Source organism: Rhinoraja longicauda, chromosome 7 (assembly GCF_053455715.1).
Source record: "Rhinoraja longicauda isolate Sanriku21f chromosome 7, sRhiLon1.1, whole genome shotgun sequence".
In the NCBI taxonomy this organism is placed as follows: Eukaryota; Metazoa; Chordata; class Chondrichthyes; order Rajiformes; family Arhynchobatidae; genus Rhinoraja; species Rhinoraja longicauda.
Window position 1 is genome coordinate 15,021,849 of NC_135959.1, and position 19,970 is coordinate 15,041,818.

Below are 19,970 nucleotides of genomic sequence, written 5' to 3' on the forward strand. Positions count from 1 at the left end.
CTCTGAGAAGTATCTGAATCAATAATAAACTTATAGATGTTCCTAAAAAGAATCAGATCCATTGTGTTCTTAAAAGTGATGAAACATGAATAAAAATATAAAGCCTTCCTAGTTTAAAAAGAAACAAAATGGAGGTTTCTTTATTAAATCTAATGACAAATATTTTTAGCAGCTGGAATAATATATTCTTTTAATCAGAAGTTATTTTAAAATGAACTTACCATGGCCTCGCAGGTCTACTGCCACAACTCTGCATTTAACACGACTGATAATCAAGGACTGTAGTAAAAAATAACAGATCATCTTTAAGTTATATAAATTAATAAGTCACATCACAATAACTTTGTCTACAAATAAACATTTTCCAGAAAGATTAAAAATGTAATCTTTTATTCCAAATTTTGAAATTTCAGCATAATTTTTGATGGAAAATTCCTTCATGGCAAGAAGAAATGGCAATATATTTTGTTGTTTGAATGTTGCCAACATTCTGGGATAAAAACATTCACCTACTTAAACTTGTTTAATGTTCCATTATGTATAATGTAGCAATTACATTGTTATTATGGTAAATTCAGTACTAAACATCATGAGTTTTCACACTGATAAATCAGTAGTGCTACCTTCTTTCCCATCCCTTTCGAATGCACTAAGTCATGCATTGGTACTGCTCACTATGAAGTATCACAACAGTTAGTGAAACTATGGAAATATCAAAAAGCCAAACCTTGCCCTGAGAGAATTTACTTGTTTCAGTTTAGGTTAGCACTGGATAGCACAGTCTGATTAATGATGGCTATCTCATTGGTGTTTCATTGTAAATTCAGCCTGAATACATTGAATCCTGCACAATACCAACCACAACCCTCTAATCATTTACCCTCTGAGACGTGCTGTCTTACACATCAGTTCCACAAGCATAGACTACCCCATGGCACTTTATCTATATGGATCTTTCATTGTACACATGCTACAGTTTCAAACCAAGTGCATACTTGGATCAAGCAAGGCTGCGTCACACATGTCTATCTTCCGTGGCTCAATTTTTCATTTCACCTCCAACAAGAACCCCCATGCAGAAGCACTAATCTATTGGATGAATGGGGAACTGTTCAACTGACATCATCACTTCCACTCCAGGACCAGGATCCTCTAACTTTACTAATCAAGGACATATCTGCATACTTGGAAGCAGGTTTCTGAGAAGAAATGTTACACTAAACCTACAGAAGCCTTTCACCAACCTGCCTCCCACTGCACCACACCTCCCCACTAACAATAAATATCTATATGATGATCCTGGAAAACATGGATCACTTTCCACATCTCAGGGATCAGTTCCCAATGCCGGCAAACTTTGATGACAAAATTCAGCAACTCTAGAGTGCCAGAACAGAACTGGGCTGTGTATAAGGAAAAGTATGCTCAATGATTAAGTTCTCAAATGTGGCACTAGGTGCATAGTTTAGAAGAGAGCAGTGATCCTCACCTTTCCATGTGCTTTAGAGACATGGACAACTCTATTCTTACGAAATAGTAAAGCAGACTTGATAGGCCTGCTTCTGATTCATATATTCATCAGACTACCTACAGCAAACACCTCAAAACACCGGAGGAATGCCAATGATGTGATCGTAGAAAAATTCTTCAAGGATATTGTTAACAAAAGCAGACCAACATCAGGATCTTTAGCCACGCCAACATTTCCATAGAGACTCCATTGACAGCATAACATCATCCGTATAACAAGCATATCTATATCTCTATATCTCATTTCTATATCAGCGATCTGCCACGCACAACTTCGCGCCAGTATGGATATGCAGGTGACTTGGCCCTGCTGCACTCGGACAAGAGCTGGTCAAATGTTGAGGATGTGCTCTCGGCGGATATGGAACTTGTCGCGGGCTACCTTAAGACCTGGAGACTAAAACTGAGTATGGCAAAAACCACCACAACGGCCTTTCACGTGAACAACAAGGAAGCTCAACGCCAGCTAACCGTCACCCTCAATGGTTCACGCCTACCCTACAACCCATTTCCTACATACCTCGGGGTGAAACTTGATTGGCAGCTGACCTATAAGCAACACCTTGAAACTCGCCGTGCTAAAGTCTCGGCACGGAACAACCTCCTGCCGCCCCAGCATGGTGCCACAGCGCTCATACCAGCAAGCTAGACACCACCCTCAACGACACCATGCGGATCATCACTGGCTGCCTACGCCCTACTCCGACGGATCTCCTGCCGGTGCTCACAGGTATTGCACCCGCCAAGCTTCGCAGAGTTCTTCACTCATAGGCTGTTGTGCAAGGCCTCATCGGACGCCAAACATCCTTTGCACCACCTCGCCCAGGATTCACAGCAACTGGGACCTCAACGCCTGTCATCTAGGAGCATGGAGAACCAGCTTGGAACTGACATCACAACCTCCTCAATTCACTGTCGCACCGAACACCACAGCCCCACCCGGCTCGGACATGCCCCGCAAAGAGTGGGTCGCCCTGAACCGGCTCCGCACAGGGATCGGCCGGTTCAATGCCAACATGCATCGTTGGGGGTTGCGTCCATCAGCAGCCTGCGTTTGTGGAGAAGACCAGCAAACAGCGCAGCACGTCATTTTCGACTGCACTGTCCTTCGTCCCCCTGGTGGAGGGGTACACCTCACGGCCCTTGACAACAGCACATTGCACTGGCTACAGCGCCTGGAGGGCGCTACATAATTTCTGCTGCCTCAAATGCAAGAAGAAGAAGATAACAAACATTAGACTTGTGAAACAGACACTCATCTCTAAGGTAGGCACAAAATGCTGGAGTAACTCAGCGGGTCAGGCAGCATCTCTGGTGAGAAGGAATGGGTGACGTTTCAGATCGAGACCTTTCTTCAGACTGATGTCACCTCCCCTGACATCCTACTTTTCCAACCGTAATTATTCACTCTCTTCAGACTCATCATTTTTGTATTCTTCTATCAAATCTTCCTTCAGCTTGCCCTTCTCCAAAGGAAGTAGTTCTAGCCCCTTTAATCTATGCATGTAATTGTAGATTCCCATTCCAGGAACTATTCCTGCAAGTCTTTTTTGGACCCAATCTAATGCCTTCATATGCTTCCTATAATGTGTGTACTAGAATTAAAGTCAATACTCCAGCTGATGCCAGACCAATATTCTTTATAATCATTCAGCAATTCAGCATTGCTTCACTGCTTTCATTACGCATGCCTTATTAACAGGTTTCTCAACCAACTGTCCTGTCATTTTCTTCAATTCATGCACTTAATATCCAGGATTCTGCACCCCTTTTATTTTAGTTTAGAGAAACAGCATGGAATCAGGCCCTTCGGCCTACTGAGTCCACTCCGACCAGCAATCCCTGCTCATTAACACTACCCTACCCATACTAGGGACAATTTGCACTTATACCAAGCCAATTAACCTACAAACCTGTACGTCTTCAGAGTATGGGAGGAAACCAAAGATCATGGAGAAAACCCACGCTGTCACGCGGAGAACGTAAAAACTCCGTACTGACAGCACCCAGTCGGAATCGAACCCGGGTCTCCACCGCTGCAAGTGCTGTAAGGCAAAAACTCTACCGCTGCGCCACCGTGCCATATCAAATTTAGACAAATCCCCTTCCTCGTTTATTTCCTCTCAATCATCTTATCAAAATTAGCCACTTCACATTGCACTTCATCTGCAATACATTGCCCATTCCACCGGTTTGTTTTATCACCGCAACCTATCACTGTTCTTTTTGCAGTTCACACAGCTGTCAAATTTAGTGGCATCCACTAATTTAGAAAAGGCATAACACATGTGGAAATCAAATTGTTAATCTAACATAAATTTCTGTCAAAAAGAGGCAAAATAAACAATATTTCTCTTAGTCCTAGAGTCCCTACTATGATGCGACAAATTTAGGAACTCAATTTCAGTAGCATCTCATTAGTCAGAGAACCCATTAGTAAAAGGCAAAGAAAAATGCTAGATAGGTGCAGGGCCAGTTTTGTAAACAGCAAATTGCCTAAATGGTATTTATTCTCCAGTCTCACTACAAAGAATAACTATTTGTAGGAGATACAAGAGGTATGTAGTGTTACTGAATTTTACCCCAGCCTTCTGGAGAAAGCAAAGATTTTATTCTTGTTAAAATATGTAAGCACAAGCAACAGAAATGGACAAGTAAAGAAAAGTGAAATGTGATGGGAATTAAATCACAGAATATAATGAAATAATGTTAAAACAATCATAATTTTGCGTTCAGTTCAACTGCGAGTCAGTATACATAGATATTTGGCCAATTTCACTTTAAATGACAACAAATTTCCTTTTAAAATTTGCAATTACTTACAGAAAAAACTGCCCAGGAGAGAGCTGAATGGCCTCCTCCATGTAATAATAAAAGGACAGGTCCTTCAGATCCACTTTTGTAGATTCGAAAAGAGTACAAGTAGTTAAGGTTTACATGCAAAATATAAAAAAGCATATAAGGGTTAAAGGATAATGTATAATCTACATACTAAAACTCTTGTTTGTTTGTTCCTGAACTACAGCCAAAACGGTACACGATAGCGTGACAATTTTATGCCCACCTTACTCACCGTCATCCCTTTGGTGCTATTGGAAGCAGTTTCATTGAAATCAGTGTTATATTTTTAAAGTTATTCACATTTTAAAGTTTAAATCTATCTCCTAGGGAGGAAGGGGAAGGAGGGAGGATAAGGAGGGGTTGAGGGGGGGGGGAGGGGTTGGGGAAGAGGGTGCTGCACCAATGCAGGAGAGGTTTGGGCCCAACGGGTCCACTTGGTCTAGTATTCTATAAATATGGCCAGATTAAAATAGCCTCATTACCTATCACAACGACATTTGTAACCTTGCTCGTGTTATAATTTTTTTTACATTAGGAAGCATTGATGATGATCAAAGGATAGGGGAGGGGGGAAAACATATCCCCTCATGGAACATATTTTCAAATTGGTTTTAAAAATAATAAAATTATGAAAACCAACCTCGAGACTTTTAATGCTGATGGAGACAAAGTTTTTCAATGTTGTCGGACACAAAATATGTGCAGAAAAGCAACCAATAAGCTAAACTGAATTCCTCATCAAGATAAACTTATATAAGAATTTATAGGCCTTGTCGTGCACTGGAATTTAATAAAGGATATATCTTTACTTATTCCCCTTGTAATTATGACATCTTCCATTGTTTCAAAATATTGACTCCAGGGCACTGGTGAAAAATCCCGTTTTCTTCCAGGGCTATAACAAAAGGGGCATAAACCATTAGTTAAAGATAGCCATCAATATTCTATGTACAATTTTAGAACATATTTTCTTTGGGGAAATCACAACATTTCAGATCCATATGTTTCTAATTCACTATTTTCAGGTATCTGATGAAAAAGGTAAATTAGGAGGGGCTAACCAGCTGTTCCAGTAGAAAATATCACTTTGTTGCACAGTAATTAAAGCAGAAAACTGCAGAGACTGAAGAACCAAAACAAAAACTAAAGACTAGAAGCACTCAGCAGATCAAGCAGCATCATTGGAGATGATTGGAGAGAGAAAACAATCAGCAAATCAGGTTGCAGCCATCAGAATTTTCACAGAAATAAACTAGGTGTGGGAGGGAGAATTAACATGGCAGACAAGGACAATTGAGCTTCCAATCAATTTTCACTTTAATTCCCTATCCCACTCCCATTCTAACTGTCATCAGCAAGTGGACTGTGAGAAAGACTACACGGCAATCAAGGAATTAAAATGAAGGGCAAAGACATTTTAAAAATCACTTTTATGGCATATTCATGACTGCTCACATCAGGAGGTAATATAATTCCCTAACTAAAAGAGAACCAAACAATCATTAAGCACTGAGAGAGATTACAATATCAAAATTATTTTGCGTGGCACTAAATTGTGAAAATGCATCCAGTAACATTTCAGTCAGCATTTGCGTGGGGAGTGGGGGAGAGAGTTAATATTTGTTGTGGATTGCCTTTCATCAGAGAAAGTTACATAAAGTTTTCATTTTTTCTATTCCAACTCACACTTTCTCTGTCTTCACGCTATCAAAGTCTTTTTTTTCCTTTTTCTTTGCCATATTTGCTCTTCCATCCTCTTTTTTCCAGTTCTGATGCAAAGTTGTTAATAATAAACACTGTTTATTTCTCTCTCCCGAGATTCAGCCAGTCTGCTGAATAATTCCAGCATCTGTAGTATATTGCTTTTGGATTATTACTTGCATTGGTACTGGATGGGTCAGTAAACCATCCACTCACTTCTGAGACCAAGATTCCAACGCACGAGAAGCTTCTAATTCTGCTGACTATAAATACCCCGTGCAATTTTGATTTGTTTGCTCTCAACTATCTTCCTTCTGAGATGTCAACAGAATTAAATTTATTTTAGATTAGTTGAGGAAAATTGGCCAAAGGGTTGACTGATAAAGGAAAATGGGTAAACAAAATGAATGACAAATTAAAACAAATTAGTCATATGTGGGTTTAAGGCACAGTGTTGGGATTAGCGACCTTGACGACAAATTAGCCATGAATCAGACTGAAATATGGATGTTTCTCATTGGTTAGTATTTGCACATGAACCCCCTTCCTTACCATAAATACTACTACATGCTATTTCAAGGCAAAATAGCACTTGGTTCTATTTCAACCAGCAAGCAGTGTACAGATGATGACACATGGCATTCATACACTTGCGATGCTTCGACTTACGATATTTTGACTTTGCGATGGTGCAAACGGCGGGGGGGGGGATAAGGGGGTGAGTGGGTGGGGGAGGGGGGATAAGGGGGGTTGAGGGGGATGGAGTGGGTGAGGGGGGTGAGGGGAGGAGGGGGAGAAGGGCTGTTGAGGAGGGATGGAGTGGGTAAGTGGGGGGGGGGAGGGTGCTAGACCAATGCAGGAGAGGTTTGGGCATAACGGGTCCACTCTTTTTATATTACTGAAACTCATCTTGTAGGTATGTTTCCTAAGAGTGATGGGGGGGGGGGGGGAAGGGGGGATAAGGGGGGTTGAGGGGGGATGGAGTGGGTGAGTGGGTGCGGGGAGGTTTGAGGGGAGATGGAATGGGTAAGTGGGGGTGGGAGGGGGGGAGTGCCGGTGAGCCCCTAAGAGTGGAGGGGGGGGTGAGGGGAGGGATAAGAGAGGTTGAGGATGGATGGAGTGGGTGAGGCAAAAGGGGGGTTGAGGGGGGATGGAGTGGGTGAGTGGGAGGGGAAGAGTGGGGGAGGGGAGGGTGCTACACCAATGCAGGAGAGCTTTGGGCCCAACCTGTTCTCGTACAAAACTATAATTTCAAGGACAACATAACTACAATTTAACGGAGCAGAATTCATCTGCTCCACTCAGGACTTGTCCAAATTTTTTCTTCAAGGCATCTGGTACATTTATTTAACAACTGTGTAAATTTTTGCTCTCAGCTCCCTTATTTCAGACACTACAAATTAATTTTGATTTTTAAATGCTTTTGAGACCCTTTAAAGTTGCAGGCCATATTTCTATTTTTCGTAAATTAAATTGTTATCATGAACAAAGAATTTTAATGAAAATTGTGAACTTGTATGTCATCCTAAAATTCTTTGCAAAGATAAGGAAGTTACTGTTTTAATACAGGAAAGCTGGCAGTTAATGCAAACAGCAAGGTGCCGCAAACAAAAAAAATGAAGTTATTTGTTTCAGCTGTAGATTGAGGGATACAGTGCCCTCCATAATGTTTGGGACAAAGACCCATCCTTTATTTATTTGCCTCTGTACTCCACAATTTGAGATTTGTAATAGAAAAATAATCACATGTGGTTAAAGTGCACATTGTCAGATTTTATTGTAGCTTCACAGGAGTTTGTAAATGCTCAGGTGTGTTTAATTGCCTCCTTAATGCAGATATAAGAGAGCTCTCAGCACCTTGTCTTTCCTCCAGTCTTTCCATCATCTCTGGAGACTTTCACTGCTGTTTATCAACATGAGAACCAAAGTTGTGCCAATGAAAGTCAAAGAAGCCATTATGAGACTGAGAAACAAGAATAAAACTGTTAGAGACATCAGCCAAACCTTAGGCTTACCAAAATCAATTGTTTGGAACATCATTAAGAAGAAAGAGAGCACTGCTGAGCTTACTAATCGCAAAGGGACTGGCAGGCCAAGGAAGACCTCCACAGCTGATGACAGAAGAATTCTCTCTATAATAAAGAAAAATCACCAAACACGTGTCCAATCGATCAGAAACACTCTTCAGGAGTCAGGTGTGGATTTGTCAATGACCACTGTCCGCAGAAGACTCCATGAACAGAAATACAGAGGCTACACTGCAAGATGCAAACCACTGGTTAGCTGCAAAAATAGGATGGCCAGGAAGTACTTAAAAGAGCAACCACAGTTCTGGAAAAAGGTCTTGCGAACAGATGAGATGAAGATTAACTTATATCAGAGTGATGGCAACAACAATGTATGGAGGAGAGAAGGAACTGCCCAAGATCCAAAGCATACCACCTCATCTGTGAAACACGGTGGTGGGAGTGTTATGGCCTGGGTATGTATGGTTGCCGAAGGTACTGGCTCACTTATTTTCGTTGATGATACAACTGCTCATGGTAGTAGCATAATGAATTCTGAAGTGTACAGACACATCCTATCTGCTCATGTTCAAACAAATGCCTCAAAACTCATTGGCTGGCGATTCATTCTACAGCATGTAAATGATCCCAAACATACTGCTGAAGCAAGAAAGGAGTTTTTCAAAGCTAAAATATGGTCAATTATTGAGTGGCCAAGTCAATCGCCCGATCTGAACCCAATTCAGCATGCCTTTTATATGCTGGAGAAAACTGAAGGGGACCAGCCCCCAAGACAAGCATAAGCTAAAGATGGCTGCAATACAGGCCTGGCAGAGCATCACCAGAGAAGACACCCAGCAACTGGTGATGTCCATGAATCGCCGACTTCAAGCAGTCATTGCATGCAAAGGATATGCAACAAAAAACTAAACATGACTACTTTCATTTACATGACATTGCTGTGTCCCCAATATTATGGTGCCCTGAAATGGGGGGACTATGTATAAACACTGCTGTAATTTCTACATGGTGGAACCAAAATGTATAAAATGGCCTTTATTAAAATCTGACAATGTGCACTTTAACCACATGTGACTTTTTTCTATTGCAAACCTCAAATTGTGGAGTACAGAGGCAAATAAATAAATGATGGGTCTTTGTCCCAAACATTATGGAGGGCACTGTATGTTATCTAGTACATTTGTATGTTTCCAGCATTTTCTGTTTTTATTCTTATCAAGCAGAACAGTTCCCCTTACTTACTCTGACAAAACCCTTCATGACGTTGAATAATTATATTATATTTAGTCTCTTCATGTAACTGAAATCTGTCATTCACTCGTTACTCTAAATTCCTGGTAATTCAAAATTAAGAAAGGATTAAAAGAAATCTACAGTTTTTTGAAGAAAATGTAAATCTTAAAATATTGAGCAACAAAATGGGAGGTTAACTACAATTTGCACAATATACTTAAAGTGATATGTTTAAAGCCGACAGCTGGTTCTTTTAAATGCAGTGTTATCATTAGTATTCCAGCAAAGCATGTAAATGGCACACTGCATGAACTGTGAAACACACAGCAGTACAATTATAGATTTTGCCATTCTACACCTGCCTAGACCATTATTTTAACACAAGGGTCAAGAACTACTCGTGATAGATCCATCACTAGTAGTATTCATGCCAGTAAAAGTAATTTAAAGTACTACATTCCAAGTATCACATAGGATGCGTATTGAACTCAGTTTAGGTAAGCCTTTTCTATTGTACATTGGCTTTGACAAAGCATTAAAAAGCCTAGTGACCAGACCCAAAAATAGGTGCATCATCTTGTTAACAGACCTTCTATTTCATATAGTTTTGTCTAAAGTGGTCCCAATTTTATGTGCTGCTCTAATGAATAGTGCAATGCAGATTCAAAACAACACATGTTTTCATAAAATTCACACTCAATAAGAAAATCATGTACGATTTCAGTTTTACTCAAGGGAAAACTAATCTCATTTAGTGCCATAAAGTCATACAATACAGAATCTGCCCCTTTGACCAAACTCATCCATGCTGACCAAGATGCCCAGTCCTAGTTACCAATAAGATAGACCCAAAAAGCTGGAGTAACTCAGCAGGACAGCCAGCATTTCTGGAGACAAGGAATGGGTGACATTTCGGGTCAAGACCCTTCTTCAGACTGAAAGTCACACGTGTTTGGCCCAAATCCCTCTAAACCTTTCCTATCCATGTACCCATCCAAATATCTTTTAAATGTGCAGGGCATTTTTACACATGTAGGTACCTGGAATACGGTGCCAACGATGGTGGTATAGCCAGATATGATAGTGACATTTAAGAGGCTTTTAAATAGGCACATGGGTATGTAGAGAATGGAGGGATATGCATCATGTGCAGGCAGATAAGATTATTTTATCTTGGCATAGAAACATAGAAAATAGGTGCAGGAGTAGGCCCTTCGAGCCAGCACTGTCATTCAATATGATTATGGATCATCCAGAATCAGTACCCCGTTCCTGCTTTCTCCCCGTGTCCCTTGATTCCGTTAGCCCTAAGAGTTATATCCAACTCTCTCTTGAATATATCCAGTGAATCGGCCTCCACTGCCTTCTGTGGCAGAGAATTCCACAGATTCACAACTCTCTGGGTGAAAAAAGTTTTTCCTCATCTCAGTCCTAAATGGCCTACCCATTATTTTTAAACTGTGACCCCTGGTTCTGGACTCCCCCAACATGGGGAACATTTTTCCTGCATCTAGCCCATTCCATCCCTTAATAATTTTATATGTTTCTATAAGATCCCCTCTCATCCTACATTCCAGTGAATACAAGCCCAGTCAATCCATTCTTTCATCATATGTCAGTCCCGCCATCCCGTGAATTAATCTTGTGAAACTACGCTGCACTCCCTCAATAGCAAGAATAGCCTGATATTGTGGGCAAAGGACCAGATCCTGTGCTGTAATTTTCTATGTTCTAAATGCTGTTATTGCACCTGTGTCTACGACTTCCTCTGGCGGCTCATTCCATTTATCTATCGTCGTCGTCATGGCTATCCCTCGAGGTTGAGGATGATGGTCTATGTTCCGTCACGGAACGAAGATGCCTGTGCATGTTTGTTTAACGTGTACTTGATGTTGCACTCCAAGAAGCACGCTGTCCACAAATCAAACAACTAATTCCAATGGCAAGGGAACTAAGATGATTGGAGCTGATAGATCTGTTGCAGCCTTCATCCGCATTCACAGCCGTTGAGTTCAAGATAACTTTGTCCGCCTGGTCCGCCATTGAGGTCTTGCAGGTTCGATCGTTCTTAGTCTGGACCATCATCCCGACCTTAACGCCATGGGTGGCCCTACCAGAAGCTAGTGCATCCGACGACATTGCTCTCAGAATCATGGGGACGCAAGCCTCTTCACTGCAACAAGGTGAACGATCCAAAGAGGATCTATATCTATCACCCTCGGTATGAAAATGTACCCCTCAGGTTCTATTTAATTATTTTGCTCTTATCTTAAACCCATGTCCTCTGGTTCTTGGGGAGGGGGAGCAAGAGCGGAGCTGCAGGATGTAGAAGAGACCCTAGTGAGAGCCTCATCTATAATGGAAGAGGGGAGGCCCCGTTTCCTGAAGAATCAGGATATCTCTGATGCCCTAGTGTGAAACACCTCATCCTGGGCGCAGAGGAATTGGGAGTAGGGGATAGACATTTTGCAAGAGACCGGGTGGGAAGAAGTATAGTCCAGTTGCTGTGCGAGTCAGTGGGTTTATAGTAGATGTCAGTCACTCGTCTGTCTCCTGTGATGGAGATGGTGAGGTCCAGAAACGGGAGGGAGATGTCGGAGATAGTCCAGGTATATTTAAGGGCAGGATGGAAATTGGAAGTGAAGTGTATGAAGTCAGTGAGTTCTGCATGGGTACAAGAGGTAGCACCAATGCAGTCGTCGATGTAGCGGAGGTAGAGTTCAGGGATGGGACCGGTGTTCGCCCAGAACAGGGATTGTTCGACGTACCCGACAAAGAGGCAGGCATAGCTAGGGCCCATGCGAGTGCCCATAGCTACGCCTCTGGTTTGCAGGAAGTGGAAAGAGTCAAAGGAGAAGTTGTTCAGGGTAAGAACCAGCTCTGCTAGGCAGAGGAGAGTGTTAGTAGATGGGGATTGGATGGTTCTACGTTCGAGGAAGAAACGGAGGGCTTCGAGACCATCCTTGTGGGGGATGGAAGTGTAGAGTGACTGGACATCCATGGTAAAGATGAGGGAGTGGGGGCCTGGAAACAGGAAGTTATCGAGGAGATGGAGAGCGTGTGAGGTGTCTTGGACGTAGATGGGGAGGGATTTGACCAGGGGGGATAAGATGGAGTCGAGGTAGGTGGAAATAAGTTTGGTGGGACATGAGCAGGCAGAGACAATGGGTCTGCCGGGACAGTTCTGTTTATGGATTTTAGGTAGGAGGTAGAGTCGGGCCGTGCGGGGCTGGGGAACTATAAGTTTGGAGGCATTGGAGGCTAGATCGCCGGAAATGGTGAGGTCCGCGATGGTGCTGATGATAAAGGTCTGGTGTTTGTCGGTGGGGTCATGGTCCAGGGATAAGTAGGAAGAGGTGTCTGAGAGTTGTCGTCTGGCCTCGGTCCGGTAGAGGTCAGCACGCCAGACTACCACAGCGCCTCCCTTGTCAGCGGTATTTATTCACAAAATGCTGGAGTAACTCAGCAGGTCAGGCAGCATCTCGGGAGAGAAGGAATGGGTGACGTTTCGGGTCGAGACCCTTCTTCAGACCCGACCCGAGATGCTGCCTGACCTGCTGAGTTACTCCAGCATTTTGTGAATAAATACCTTCGATTTGTACCAGCATCTGCAGTTATTTTCTTATATCCCTTGTCAGCGGGTTTGATGACTATCTTCTATATTCAGTACCCTGACTGATGAAAGCTAATATGCCAATAGTCCGCTTTCACACCCCATCTACCTATTGTACCACTTTCAGGGAATTATGTACTTGTACTCCAAGATCCATCTGTTCTATAACACTCTGAAGCCCCAATTGTTCACTGCAAAGATCCTGCCCTGATTTGACTTCCCAAAAAACAATACCTCACACTTATCTGAATTAAACTCTATTCCTCATTCCTCAGCCCACTTACCCAGCTGATCCTGCTATAATTCTTGATAACCATCTTCACTATCTACAATATTAGCTATTTTAGTGATATCTGCAAACATGCACGGTTAATCATTTCTTACCCAAATATAGATGACAAACTGGAATGGGCCCAGCAGCAATCCCTGAGACATATTACTGGTCACAGGCATCCAGTCCGAAAAAATCTTCCATCATCACCCTCTACTTCCTACCATGAAGCAATTCTGTATCCAGTTAGGCGGGACTGGCTTGTATACACTGGAATTTAGAAGGATGAGAGGGGATCTTATCGAAACATATAAGATTATTAAGGGGTTGGACATGTTAGAGGCAGGAAACATGTTCCCAATGTTGGGGAGTCCAGAACCAGGGGCCACAGTTTAACAATAAGGGGTAGGCCATTTATAACGGAGATGAGGAAAAACTTTTTCAGTCAGAGAGTTGTAAATCTGTGGAATTCACTGCCACAGAAGGCAGTGGAGGCCAATTCTCTGAATGCATTCAAGAGAGAGCTAGATAGAGTTCTTAAGGATAGCAGAGTCAAGGGATATGGGGAGAAGGCAGGAACGGGGTACTGATTGAGAATGATCAGCCATGATCACATTGAATGGTGGTGCTGGCTCGAAGGGCCGAATGGTCTATTCCTGCACCTATTGTCTATTGTTAGCTAGCTCTCCGTGTATCCCATGCAATCTAACCTTCCAGAGCAGCCTACCATAAAGAACACCATCAAAGGCTTGCTGAAGTCCAGATAGACTACGTCTGCAGCCCTGCCCTCATCACCCTTCTTAGTGACGCCTTAAAAAAAATTGATCAAATTCATGAGTCACAATTTCCCACATACAAAACCATGCTGACTATCCCTAATCAACATATCCAAATCACGTTGATGTTATCTGTCGGAATTCTCACCACTAACTTTTCTACCAAAGACTTTTAGGCTTATTGGTCTGGAGTCTCCATGTTTTTCTTTGCTGCCTTTCTTACACAGCAGTATTTCCCTTCAGTCTACTGGCGTTTCACTCGTGTCTACGATGATTCATTGCTCTCGGCAGGACTCCTGTAATTTCTTTTTTAGTTTCACACAGTGTCCTTGGATATATCTGACGAGGCCTGGAGATTTATCTACCATTATGACATCCAGCACCTTCCCGATTGTAATACAGCAAGATAATCTTCAAAAAGCTACACTTTTGTAGCAAAGATGCTATGTAAAATAATAGCTCATTCAAATATTGAATTCCAAAGAAAGTGCAATTATTGAGCTTGAAATAATGATATGTTTAGATTATGTCAGATGATCGACTGATACCTGGGTGCACACCAAAGATCAAAGCATGAAAAAGCCAACAGATAGCCAACTAACAACATGTCCAAGTAAAACAATAAATTGTAATGGTCAGTGTCCAAAGAATATAATACAGAAAATCAGGTGAACAATTTTGTACAGAAAATCAGGTGAACAATTTTGTACAAATAATCATAACTACTCATAACTAGCCGTCTTTCCTCCCCACAGTCTAATGTCAGATCGTATAATTTGTAGTCATCAAAACATTGAAACACACATTTTCTACTTACACTTAACAATTAAAAACACGACACATCACTTTAAAAAGGAAGAAAACATTAGTAACCTTAAATTTCACATTACAAATAGAAACTGTAATCAATAGATAAGACCAACTTAAACGCAAAATGAAGAAATGCCGTGAAGTTTAACTATATTTTTAAATGTTGCTGCTATTTGCTCGAGACTTTGGTTGTCAAATGAACCAAACTGCAAAATTGATCACAGTTATTATTGGTTTAACATCTCCTCCAGTGACTGGAGAAGCGGTCTGTCAGGAAAAAAAAAAAAAAAATCAAGGTCTTGATTTGAAAAGATAGCTTGCACACTCACCCCATCCTCATTTTGGACCCCGTCTGAAGACCTGGCCGCATCGGTGGTCGTGAAGGCAATTTACTCAAGAACAACTCTTTCTCTAAAGAAGACATTTTTTCAGATGCATAGAGGAAAAGAAAATGAAGTTAATGGTGGACCCGTTTGTTGTTACTGTTGTTAAGAAGTGGCCGCTCCTCCTCTGTGCGTTTACACTACATAAGGTGTTTCAAATGATGATTAGCAGGAAAATCATTATATATCATTTTAAACCCCCTTCTCTGATCCTGAAGATGGCCTACACCTCCGATAGGAAGACGGTTATTGCTCATGGGCCTTGGTGTCGGGACTTGTAGTCCTACCAGTCCATTTTGTGAGGTAATTGAATTTTGGATCACCAACATTAAACTACATTCTCCATGAAAGCGATCGTGAATTATGTAATGGTTGGGAAGGAGCAGCTGGCTACTAGGCTTTCTGGGAGTTGTAGTCCAAATGCGTTTCCGGCGCGCCGTTGCTATGCTAACGTTACCAATTTGAATTTTTGGATAAAAGAACGTTGAGACTTTAGGCTGCTGGCAGCTTCCAGATATCGTCAGCAACTCTTCCATCAAAACCTTCCTGCAATGGCACCTTTTATTTAACGGGCACATTTAATGTGTCTTCTCTGAGCTAATAACTCATAATTTATGGAGTGAGAAGAAGCCAATTTTATAGGTCGAGGTTCTGCTTTCAAAAACAATACAACTCTTCTCGTAGAAACATAGAAAACAGGTGCAGGAGGAGGCTATTCGGCCCTTCGAGCCAGCACCACCACTCATTGTGATCATGGCTGGTCATCAACAATCAGTAACCCGTGCCTGCCTTCTCCCCATAACACCTTGATTCCGTTAGCCCCAAGAGTTCTATCTAACTCTCTTTTAACTGCATCCAGTGAATTGGCCTCCACAGCCTTCTGTGGCAGGGAACTGCACAAATTCACAACTCTCTGAGTGAAAACGTTTTTTCTCATCTCAGTTTTAACTGGCCTCCTCTTTATTCTTAGACTGTGGCCCCTGGTTCTGGACTCCCCAAACATTGGGAACATTTTTCCTGCATCTAGCTTGTCCAGTCCTTTTATAATTTTATACGTCCCTCTCAGATCCCCTCTCATTCTTCTAAACTCCAGTTCCTCAGCAGTTTGTCTTTTTGTTCCAGACGACAGAATCTGCAGTCTGTGGCTTTTCAATGAATGAATGAATGAATGAATGAATGAATGAATGAATGAATAAGTTTATTGGCCAAGTATGTACACATACAAGGAATGTGCCTTGGTGCTCCGCTCGCAAGCAACAACACGAACATACAGTGAACAATTAAGAATGAAGTGTGGCGGTACCCGGGGATTAGTCCACTCCCTGAATCATCCCCCTTGGCACGGGTTGAACAGGGCTGGGGAAGGGACTAGTGCTACGGGGTTTGCCTGAAGGGGCTAGAGAGATAACTCGTGCTTGAGACTGAAGAGAGAGTGGATGTTCTGTTGCTGGGTTAAATTACTGTTAATATTTACCTGGCGTCTTGCCTGATTCCTACCTCGTCCAGCCCACTACAGAAGCATAAAACATTAAAACATTAAGAATACAACATTACAGTTTAAACATGGGAGTGAAATAAACCAGAGCAAAAAGAGACTACAGACTTTTGGTTATTGAATAGAACTACTACTCGCAGAAAAACACTGTTTTTATGTCTGGCTGTGGTGGCTTTGACAGTCTGGAGTTGCCTTCCAGAGGGAAGTGCTTCAAATAGTTTGTGGCCAGGGTGAGAGAGGTCAGAGATAATCTTGCTCGCACACTTCCTGGCCCTTGCAGTGCACAGTTCGTCAATGGGGGGAAGGTTGCAGCCAACAATCTTCTCAGCTGATCGAACAATCCGTTGCAGCCTCCGGATGTCGTGCTTGGCGGCTGAGCAAAACCAGACCATGATGGAGAAGGTGAGGACAGACTCCTCGATGGCAGTATAGAATGGACCATCATTGCCTGTGGCAGATTGTGTTTCCTCAGCTGCCGTAGGAAGTACATCCTCTGTTGGGCCTTTTTGACTGGAGTCAATGGTAGCCCCCCATTTAAGGTCTTTGGGGATGATGGTTCCAAGGAACTTAAATGACTCCACAAATGTGACTGTGGTGTTGTTGATGGTGAGTGGGGGGAGGGGAGGGGGAGCTCTCCTAAAGTCTACTGTCAGTTCCATTTTCTTAAGAGCATTGAGCTCCAGGCTGTTACGAAGGCACCAGGATGCCAGCTGTGTCACTTTCTGTCTGGAGGCATATTTCTCTCCATCCTGGATCAGTCCAATCAAGGTTGTGTCATCCGCAAACTTGAGAAGCATGACAGAGGAGTCTGTGGAGGTGCAGTCGTTGGTATAAAGAGGGTTAAGGAGAGGGGAGAGTGTGCAGCCTTGCGGTGCTCCCATGCTGAGGGTCTGCGGGTCCGAGATGTGCTTTCCCAGCCTCACATGCTGCTTCCTGTCTGTCAGGAAGTTGATGATCCACTGACAGAGGGGTTCAGGCACAGTCAACTGGGAGAGTTTGGAGTGTAGTAGCTCTGGCACAATGGTGTTAAATGTAGAGCTAAAGTTCACAAACAAAATCCTTGCATAGGTCCCCTGGCGGTCTAGGTGCTGGAGGATGAAATGCAGGCCTATGTTGACTGCGTCATCCACCGATTTATTGGCCTGGTATGTAAACTGCAGAGGGTCCAGCAGGGGGTTTATAATGGTGTTCAGCTGGGCCAGCACAAGTCTTTCAAAGGTCTTCATGGCTAAAGAGGTCAGTGCGACAGGCCTGTAGTCATTAAAATCAGTAATCCTTGTCTTTTTGGGTATATGGACAATAGTGGAGACTTTGAAGTAGGCAGGGACAGAACAGGTTTGCAGGGACTGGTTGAAAATGTCTGTGTAGACTGGTGTCAGTTGTTCAGCAGAGAACTGTGAAATGAAAACATCTACCCTGTCAAGCCCCACAAATGTCTTGTATCTAAAAATAAGTTTGTTTTTTTCAAAAATATATTTATAAAATTGCAATTTTATAATGCAGTACATTAATCTTTTATCATAATTAGTAGAGTCATAGGCACAAAAAAGAGGCCACTCAACCCATCAGGCCCACACCAGGTCCCAGCAAAGCAATTTCATCTGCCTCACATGTCCATCAACAGCCCTTTAATCAGTTCTACAAAAACAAAGATGTTATGCTGAGGCTCAATAAGGCGCTGGCCAGGCCGCATTTGGAATACTGTGAACAGATTTGGGCTCCATATCTGAGGAAGGATATGCTGACTCTGGAGAGGGTCCAGAGGAGGTTTACAAGAATGATTCCATAAATGAGTGGGTTAGCATATGATGAGCGTTTGACAGCACTGGGCCTCTACGCGCTGGAGTTTGGAAGGTTGAGGGGGGACCTTATTGAAATTTACAGAATGATGAAAGACTTCATTAAAACATGTAAGAATCTAAATAGTCTTCACAGACTGGACGTGGGGTGGATGAGTCCTCCTTTCGGAAACATTAGTACTCAGGGCAACTATTTAAAAATAACGTATGACAGAGATGACATCACATTATTTCTTTCTCAGAGTATAATGAATCCTTGGTACTCTTTTCAAAGGATGGTAGAAGCAGAGTCTTTGAACATTTAAGGTAGAGGTAGGCAGATTTCTGATAAACAAGAGGGTGAAAGGTTACTCTGGGTAGATGGGAACCAGATCATCCATGATGTGTTAAAAAGTGGAGTAGTCTGTCGCTGCTCCAAATCGTATGTTTGTAAGTACAAATGCTCATTTGACCAAGCTTTTGTTGCCCGTTTGACACTCGCATAATAACATTTGCATGTTTGTCAAAAAGGTAGAATGATACAAGATGTCACACGCCATAACCGATGAGTTCAGATGAAATATGAAGCTCCATAGTGCAATTGCAGATGAAAAAGAGCAGTCAAGACTTTAGGGTGGCACGGTGGCGCAGCGGTAGAGTTGCTGCCTTACAGCGAATGCAGCGCCGGAGACCCGGGTTTGATCCCAACTACGGGTGCAGTCTCTACGGAGTTTGTACATTCTCCCCATGACCTGTGTGGGTTTTCTCCGAGATCTTTGGTTTCCTCCCACACTCCAAAGACGTACAGGTATGTAGGTTAATTGGCTTGGTAAATGTAAAAATTGTCCGTAGTGGGTGTTGGGCAGCGTTAATGTGCATGGATCGCTGGTCGGCACGGACCCGGTGGGCCGAAGGGCCTGTTTCCGCGCTGTATCTCTAAACTAAACTAAACTAAACTAAACCATGTAAATGGAGCAAAATTGTGAAATGAAATCCTACAGATAATGCGAGAAATTGAATTTCAAAACATTTGATTGATGTCTTGGAAATTTTCTCCGAAGCAAAAAAACAAATCGCATTCATTCTGGTGATGTATTTCATGGGATAATTAACATTTGAAGTAATAATAATGAAATATAAGAGAAGGTAGCATCTCTAAAACCTTTATGTTGTCTAATATCTTTACTTAATGAATGACCTTCCTCATCTGCACCTCCGATCAGATTTTTGGCATCAGCATTGTGTATGAAACCTAATAATGCTGATTCACTCTGTTTGACAGGAACTCAGTAATTTGCTTTCACTGTGATGTCGTCATATTACCAAGCTGGTGATTTTACTTTGCATTTGATCAATTTACATGAATGGTCCGATGCCAAATTGTTCAAAATAAATTAATAGGTCATTGGGTCTCACGTCATTCCTTGGGTATCTATTAAAATAGTTTTAATATCCCCTCCCTTTGTGAAATCAAATAAATGTTCATCAAAGTAATAATGCTTCATCGCCAAC

The 19,970-nt window shown here is 42.3% G+C and overlaps 1 protein-coding gene across 2 annotated transcripts in view; it reads right to left on the reverse strand.

Annotated features, from left to right (window-relative positions):
- ppme1 (protein phosphatase methylesterase 1) overlaps positions 1 to 15,431 on the reverse strand; it is a 42,899-nt gene extending 27,468 nt beyond the window's left edge. For both annotated transcript variants that reach the window (XM_078402149.1, XM_078402148.1), the window contains exons 1-4: positions 15,132 to 15,431; positions 5,173 to 5,266; positions 4,354 to 4,446; positions 222 to 279 (exon numbers count right to left, since the gene is read on the reverse strand). In XM_078402149.1, the coding sequence (XP_078258275.1) occupies positions 222 to 279; positions 4,354 to 4,446; positions 5,173 to 5,266; positions 15,132 to 15,226 (340 nt within the window). In that variant the 5' untranslated portion in view covers positions 15,227 to 15,431. The remainder of the gene's footprint in view (positions 1 to 221; positions 280 to 4,353; positions 4,447 to 5,172; positions 5,267 to 15,131) is intronic.
- Positions 15,432 to 19,970: the final 4,539 nt, after the last annotated feature.